Consider the following 9,076-nt stretch of genomic DNA (forward strand, 5'->3'; position numbering starts at 1 on the left):
AATAGTGATAAACTAAGGATTATTTAGTAAATATCAAATTTGATTTTTTTATGTTTATATAACATTCTTAAAGTTTATATATTATATAAAAAAATATTATGAACACTCAAAATATATTTTAATAATGAAATAAATTGTTTGTTTCTAAGCTGGTATCTATTATAAAAATGGGTAGAATTAGAATTATTTAAAATTATATTTACTACTTGTAATTTAATGAATATTTTTCCTACCAGAGCTCTAACATTAGTTATAACAAAATGAATTCTCTACCAGAAGAATATACTTCAAATGTAGACATGTCAAATGTTCACAAAACTATTCAAGAATACACAGAAAATCATGAAAATTTAAACGAGTACATCAAAAAACCAAAAAGTAAATTTTTGTTAAAATATTATTAGTATTAATAAAATCACTCACACACAAATATATATATATATATAATGTGTTAAATTATTTCATATAGTGTTAGAGATTTTTATTGCAATGAATAAAACCTTAATTTAAAATTGGTATATATAGATTAAGTTAGGCTTATAATATAGGTAAAGCTATGAAAGTTTGTATTGTTTGTAAATTACACCACCGTAGGTAGCGGAAATTAATATTTATAATTAGTACTAAAATTAGTATCTATGTAATCGATTATTTTGTCTGCACCCTCGTCGATATGGGCATGGTGAACGAGAATCAACTCAAATGTCATAAGTAATTTTTTGAAATTTCTAACTACTCACCGCCTTATCTGGCAATCATTATAAAGTTTGACGTCCGATCTGTCGTAATCGCATTATTACATAGTATTATTAATGGACAGCAAACAAAACTCGTAAATCCCATCTATCTATGACATATCAATTTATTACTTTGATCAAATATTTTAGTCTGTAGTTTTTTAATTAATTTGTCACTGTATGGAAGTTCAAATAATAAAAAGTAATCGAGGATAAAAATACAATAAACATTCTTTTTATTTTGCATACAAAACAAAAAATACAAAAATAATTCGTTAGCATTATACGCAATAAAAATGTTCTACAAAAGTATTTACTAGCGATAAAAATATGATGATTGTCTTAAACGAAAGTTCATACTTAAATCACGATGAGAAAAACTGTTTAGTTTATTAATTAAATCAATAGTGTAAAAATGATATAGAAATATTATATGAATCAGCCAACATTTTAAGAAATAGAATAAAAAACAGTTTTCGATGTTTGTACGACAAAGAATTTTTTGGTAAAAACGTAACATATACCAGTATACAGCATGTAATAGATAATATAACTGACTTTTGGAATAACTATTGTTCAAATAATTAATATTTTAATTTTGTTTTTATTTGTCATTAAAAGATAGCGTTATATGTGTAATTTAATTTTTTTATGTTTATCTTTTAGTACTGACAATTTTAAATAGCCAATTTGTCAATCTGATTATAAGAACAATTTTGATTGTAAAAATATTTATTTAAGTCAAGTAGTTTATTTTTTAGAATTTATTTAAAATATCAATATTTTTTGATTAAATTAATTGAGAACGTAATAACTTATAAAAATATAATTTTTGAGAATTTGCTGATATGAGTAGGATATGTATACTTATATATTTCTTAAATTATTTACTCATCATATAATATTAACAATTTTTGTCATACGTTTAAGTAGCATATTTTTTTTTTTTTTTTTGTCATATCTATCTGTTATACTCTGTATAATACTGATTACCAAAATATTGTCAACATTTCCAAAATCACTGAAAGAAGTTCATTTAATTAATGCTTTCTATTAAATAATATTAAGATTAATCGTTTGTTTTATCAAATTATGCTAAAATAAAATATAAACTGTATTTTCTTGCAAATCAAATATTGATTTATTATGTAAAAGTGGAATAGTATATTTTATCGATGAAACATTATTGGATTATTGTCTGAAATTATTTACTCAACTTTTTGTCAGGCAATTGCCTAACTAATAAAGCAAAACAAGCGTACACATATATTTTTAATATTTTGGTTATTGAATGTCAAAATGTTAGTTTTAAACCTAATCTATAACCTAACCTTGTCTATTTCCTGATGAGATGATGCAAATTGCAAATGTTATGTATATTCTTTTTTGATTTCGGTGGCAAATTGACTACATCTTTTACTACTTATTATATTTTTCCTTTTAGAGGTAAAAAGTAACTCAAACTAATATTTGCAGGTTTATTATCAACTAATCACGAGAATAAGCCACTAGAATTAATTGAAAAGGAGTTCGAGGATTTAATGGTAAGAGTGGTTTACTCGATAAGTGTATAAGTAATTCGTTAAATTTAGATAGTTATTAATATTTAATAATTTTAAAAGTATACTTTATAATATCTAAGTGTAGATAAAACAAGAAATTATCACTGATAATGTTCAGATGATCGTCGATAGGAATAATTTAAGCAATGATCAGATAACGACCATAAAAACTGAAATGAACAAGTATGCACAATCATATTATAGTCACACCTATAAATTTTATATTCATAAATAAAATGATTATTGTTTTTGTTTTTGTGGTATTACTTTTTTTATAGGATTCAGAACAAAATGGAAAATATGCAGGATATAAAAATAACTAATGAACTTGAAAGTGCTGGTTATTTTAATGCCATCGTAGATAAAATGGTAGAAATCGATAACCATATCGAACAGTTTATAGTGGAAGTAGACGATTTAAAACTCGCGGTTGAAGACGCATATGAGAATAAAAAAACAATTACTGAGATAATGGAAGTGTCAGAGTATTTGAGGGCCCAGTATGTTATGCAGGTAACTGAAAATCAAAGAAATTTTACTGAACAGATAAATAAACATGTCAGCGAGATCGACCGGTTAAAAGCGTACGCCAATATTAAAGTTAAAGAAATAGATACGTTGAAAAAACGAGCCAACATTCAAAAACTTAGCATAGATTCTTACGAAAAGTCGATGGAAATCATCACTCATAAGGTAATAATATTTTGTTCTATATTTTTTGATATCTATATAATTCACACATTTTTTGTCTAAATATAATTTGTATGCATATATGTGTAGTTAGTAGTTACATAATATTATGTAGAAAGGTAACCTTAAATCAGTATTTTTATTAACAACTACATTGAAAAAGAAAATAATAAATAATAATTATTTATAAGCTAATAAAATTTGATATATTATATAATATATATATATAATTTTAAACCGACGACACTAATGTACGTTAATAGAACAATTTTATATTTAATTATTTACTATGTTTTATGAATAAAAAAAATTATATACACGGTGATTTTTTTATCATAAAACACTCATTATTTCAGAAAGTATTCATGAAAACATTTTTTTACATAGTTTCAAGTTGTTAAAAAGACTACGTTTTTATTAAAAAATTACATTTTTAAATATTTTTTATCCTTATATTTTTTTAAGTTTTTGAGTGATAACATAGAGTTTTAATTTCATATTCCATAGTAGAATAATTTTCTGATTATTTTGATACATAAAAATCGAATTTAAGGCGAGTAGTTTATGAGTTATACGTATTTAAAGTAAAGACAAGCGGAGTAGTGGACTAACATTTTGCGAGGGTAACCCCGTACCATTCCATTCCGCTGGTCTAAACTTTAAATACGTATAACTCATAAACCACTCGCCTTGAATTCGATTTTTATGTATCAAAATAATTAGAAAATTATTCTACTATGGAATATGAAATTAAAACTCTATGTTGTCACTCAAAAACTTAAAAAAATATAAGGATAAAAAATATTTAAAAATGTAATTTTTTAATAAAAACGTAGTCTTTTTAACAACTTGAAACTATGTAAAAAAATGTTTTCAAAAACATGAATACTTTCTGAAATAATGAATATTTAATGATAAAAGAATCACTCTGTATATTCAAAAACACGTAGGTTTATAACATGACGAAGAAATAATATAATGGCAATTTAAGATAAATTATTCAACTAAAAAAACAGTTTTGATGAAAAATTATTATACAAATAGAGGAAATACAATTATTTAATCATAGCAGCTATGACATAGCTATACCTAACAATAATAAAATATATATTTATACTAAGATACAAATTAATTTAATAATTAAATAAATTATGGTTGTTTGATTAGCATCCCATTATTGTCATTAATATAATAATTAATGTTAACATTTAAGTATTGAAAAAGTATGTTAAAATGCAATATCGACTATTCCATTTTATTGTCTAAAATATTTAAAATTATAAAATTGCAGTTATCAAATTTCTTCATGTATATAAAGCAGTTGCAAAATGAAAATGATCAATTAATGGTACCAAACAAAAACCAAAACAATTTTTTTTTGCTATTAACTGTGAGTAAATCTACATAACTTATAGAGTGATTGTATTCTTTTTATTCATCAAGTATACTCACCTAACTTTTTTCATTAATAATGCGTTTATTCAAAATTTTGTTTTTGGAATTTTTATATATACTTAAAATCTATATTTTAGAATACTTGATATTTTTGTATAATTTAAATATTGTTCTGTATAATAATATAAACTAATATTTTATATATACAAGAATTTCATATTTGTTTATTTGTATGTATATCATGTTATTACGCAGACAGTTAAAACAATTTGAAAACATGGTAATTAATATTGTTTGCCAATTATAATTAATTGTAGATAAATTAAAAATCTAAACATAATACTCTTCGGTTTTATCAAATATTTTATTTTACTTTTTCTTAAATATTAATCAATAATCATAGTAGTACTCTATGAAATAAACAAATAAATATTAAATTTAATAATATATTTCATATTATGTGCATTAGAATATTATTTATTATTCCTAGAATACGATGCTTAATAGCTTGGAAATTACCAACTTCTATACAATTTGATTTTGGTAGGTATATCAACTACATTAAAAAATAAATTTCTGCTGAATATTTTTTTAAGTAAAAAAACGTGATTCTTATTTAACAAATAAAAGTTTATATTGCCACCAAGACACTTATTATTTTTATTATTATAAAGTTTTTCTGACAAAGTTATTCTTATTATTTATTATAGTTTTTTTTTTAACGACACTCCTTAAATTACACGAAAAATCTCAAGTATTCGAAAATATGGTTTTTAAGTATATTTAAAAATTCCAAATCTCAGATTATGAATAACCACGTTATTAATTAAAACAGGAAACATCTTTGACGAATCGCTTTTTATAGTATTGTTATTATAATGTTCCTACTCCCTACAATACGAGTAGTACATTGTATAGTGTTATTTTTTAATTATTGGATGTACATCAATTTTTAAAAGATATATACAATACATACCTAATTACGAGTTACCTAAATAGTCTCGTTAAGGAAAAATTAACAAATGTAATTAATTTTAGTAATTTATAGAAACAATTGGAAGAAATGGACGAGATATTGAAGACGACAAAGAAGAAAGATAGGTGTATGAAAGATTACCCACGCAATGAATTTGAAGAACACATAAATAATCTTGACGAGGAAAAAGAATTATCCATCGATTGAATATTATTAAAAACAATTAAGTCCTAACGGACGCATTATGAATCATAGTTTTAACATTTTTATTTTACTAGCAATATGTATGATATTGCTATAGTTTACACAAGTACGTTAGTAATATTTTAAGCTGCAATCGAAGTTACATAGTATATACCAGGGGTCACCAATTAATATTTTTAAAGGGCCATCAAGATCCTGAGTAACATATTTACATTATTTAAAAACTAATAATATTTAACAAAAATAATAGTTTACAATCATAACACATATAATTTTGTTGTAATATGTGTTATTTATTCTTTGTCTGCGGGCCGGATAAAATGTATTGGCGAGCCGTATGTGGTCCACGGGCCGCCTTTTGGTGACCCATGGTATATAACGTTTCGCGTGTCTGAAATTTGAGCTCCTAGCAACTCTATAGACATTTCTTGGTAGATCATGATTAGTAACTAAATGGTTAATCAGAATACGGTAAAAAGTACACGATACCACGACAGTGAACTCGACTTTAAAACTTTTTTAGTCATAATAAATATTTTAATTCTAGATATAGCAAGTGTTTATACATTTTTTCTCACGACTTAATATTTTATAGGATTCTATAACCTAAAACGAAATTACATCGAAGATTAGATATAGGTATTCTAAACATTATACTTTCATAATATATCAGTGTATATTGTATAATGCATATTGTGATATTTTTTCGTACATATTGTTTTTTTATTTAAAACGTTTTATAATATACTTAACCTTTATCGTACTTATACAGCTATACATTTTATATTGTGCTAGAGTCTTCTCGCATTTGACTGGTTACACAATATTGGATACGTCATGTATTATATCTACAACATACATAGAGCTAAAATGTAATATCATGGACAATGTTGAACGGGGCAGTATTGTACCTATTTTGCCTATATAATACGCCGATCAACACTTATGTTGACATGACGTATGTATTATTAATCAATAATAATGTATTATTGTTAATAAATATATGTATATGTGATATCGCTCATTTTTATCAGTAAAATACGACAACTTTTTAGCATAGTTCCACTATAGTATCATCACCTAGTTAGGTATTGAATAGTTTACAATAGATATTATCGTTTATTATATTTATTACTTTATTAGTCATAATATTATAACAATAAATTTGAATAAAAAATGGTTTCATTATAGTGCATCACTGTATTGCTCGATTCAATTTGAACAGCAAATAAAAAATATGTTTAATACTTCTTGATACTCATACTTTAACATAATTTTGTTAGAAGAAGTATGCCGTTTATTAGATCTATTTGGCAACTCGTAAAAATTGTATTATATAATAGATTTGAAATTGTTCTACTTCATAATAAAATAAGAATTTTTCTTAAATAAACATATTTTTCACTTCTTAATTTAACTGATAATTTAAAATTATTTGATAATATGTATTTTATACTTGTTTGAGTGTGTCTATATTAGAATAATACGTCAATAGATTAATAATCATTTTCTAACATAACTCTTTGTTAATAAATAAGCCTTAAATCATCACGTCAATAGGCCTCGCCAATTATTTGAGACCAGAAATAATAATCACTATAAACATTTTTTAATATTAATAAAAATCGTGTAATAGTAATATCTGTTCATTATATTAATATTTTAGTCGCTGATTACAATGTAGTACAATAGTGTTATGGATTAATATGTTTGATTTTAAACGAATACATAAAATAATTTCACAATAATTCATTATTAACACTAAATATTTACTAAAAGTCGGAAGTATGGCTGCAGCCCGTATATAGCGTGTATAATCGTGGTGTGTATAATAATATAATAATTAATTTTGAAAATACATAATATTAATAATAATGTAATCGGCCTAGTTAGGGTGACGGGTGTGAGGCGTAAATCACTCGAGCTTGTTGAGGAACGGTGCCACGGATTCGATGTTCTCGCAGTCCGGTATCATCTTGCCCTTGAACTTGACGCACGCGTCCGCGCACAGCGGCCCTTCGAAGTAGGCGCCCAACATCTTCTTGCACTGCGCGCAGTTCCTGATGCACAAGCCGACGTCCGCCATGTCCGCCGACGTATAACCGACGATCGCGATCAATGTCAGCGCGGCGGCCAGGAAGACGATTTTCTTGGTTGAAGCGTTCATCGTTCAAGTTTTCGAGACGAAGTTTTTCTCTGTAAATCACGTCAAAGACTTGTATTATCGTCGAAACTGACGATATCTATCTGAGAACACTTACACTGCTTTCTGTACTGTAGACCCTGTGAAAGATCGGACGAACATACACTGACGATAACAGCAATGGTCCCGTAGGTTTTATACCGATGAAAATGCTTAATCGAGTTTTTCGTTTAGCCAGCGACGGCTCATAATGCTCCTCATCACTATAACTAATGTAATACGCGTTATTGGCGCCGATCACAAATTTCCCGCCGACGCGGGTTCGTGGTCAATTTGATATGATTGTTCAGCAGACGAGCAATAAGACGCACAGTGTTCATTATACAATTATACAAATCAATTGTGGGTTTTATTATCGAAAAACAATAATGTAGGGAAATAAATTTGTATGGATAATTGTATAAATTATTATATTCTGCGTTGTATACGACTGTCCGCGTATGTATTTCGTCGCAGTAATTTAATAACAATCATATTATTATTCAATCAAAATGAAACAACGAAACAATATGTAAGTGTTAGTATTATACTGCCGACTGCAGCTTTAATTCTAACTATTCGGTGCATAGGTTAAGATAATTACACTAAAATATATTGTCAAGAGGAATGCATCAGGCGATTTTTAGCCTATGTCTTGTGTGACTTAGAATAGGTAGGTTTCTTTGAAAAGGTTCGATTTGACGATTATGCCTTACGGGATTTTTTATTGGTTCTCAAACAACAGAATAGTGGTGTCATTTTAATTTTTTTTTAAAAGGTCACCAAAATTTAAGCGAGCCATTTTTTTTTACTACTATTCACTATTTTCTCATCATATACTAAATATATATATTTATATGTAAGTAATAAAAGTCTGTCTCACGTGAGTAGTTTTTGAGGGAGTCTAAGTGATGCCTTTAATTTTTTCGCATTTTGTTAACCTACTATAAAATGTTCAAACGCACGCGATGGTCTTACTTATCTATCTAAAGATATACAGTATTTTTCTATGTATTTTTTAAAATAAATATTTATTTATGATGATTTTTAAATAATATATTATATTCGTTGTATCTGCCTATTTTTGCCTTAACCTTTCTGATTAGAATGAATGTAATAAATAAATAAAATTAAAAAATATAATGCATTAAACTCTAAAACAGTAAAAAAAGAATAAAATACTAAATTAAATTGATTTTCATTGAGACGTACTAAAACTAAAGTAAAATAAAAAAAATTAATTATGAAATAGCATGAATAACATATATTTCGCATGATAATTTTTCAAGTAGTTTGTTCATATATTTTATATATATATATATATATATAT

At 25.7% G+C, this 9,076-nt stretch overlaps 2 protein-coding genes across 2 annotated transcripts; one reads left to right on the top strand and one right to left on the bottom strand.

Moving 5' to 3' along the window:
- Positions 1-260: 260 nt before the first annotated feature.
- On the top strand, positions 261-5,567 carry LOC113558736. The gene is made up of 7 exons (XM_026964297.1): positions 261-358; positions 2,182-2,183; positions 2,214-2,281; positions 2,385-2,482; positions 2,578-2,992; positions 4,281-4,379; positions 5,433-5,567. Exons 1-7 carry the CDS (start codon positions 261-263, stop codon positions 5,565-5,567), a joined length of 915 nt encoding a protein of 304 aa, XP_026820098.1.
- Positions 5,568-7,332: 1,765 nt separating this feature from the next.
- LOC113560679 (eclosion hormone-like) lies at positions 7,333-7,862 on the bottom strand. Its single transcript, XM_026966705.1, has one exon. It carries the CDS (start codon positions 7,729-7,731, stop codon positions 7,480-7,482), a length of 252 nt encoding a protein of 83 aa, XP_026822506.1. The 5' UTR covers positions 7,732-7,862; the 3' UTR covers positions 7,333-7,479.
- Between the last annotated feature and the right edge of the window lie 1,214 nt (positions 7,863-9,076).

The sequence above is a fragment of the Rhopalosiphum maidis genome, chromosome 1 (genome assembly GCF_003676215.2).
Source record: "Rhopalosiphum maidis isolate BTI-1 chromosome 1, ASM367621v3, whole genome shotgun sequence".
NCBI lineage: Eukaryota > Metazoa > Arthropoda > Insecta > Hemiptera > Aphididae > Rhopalosiphum > Rhopalosiphum maidis.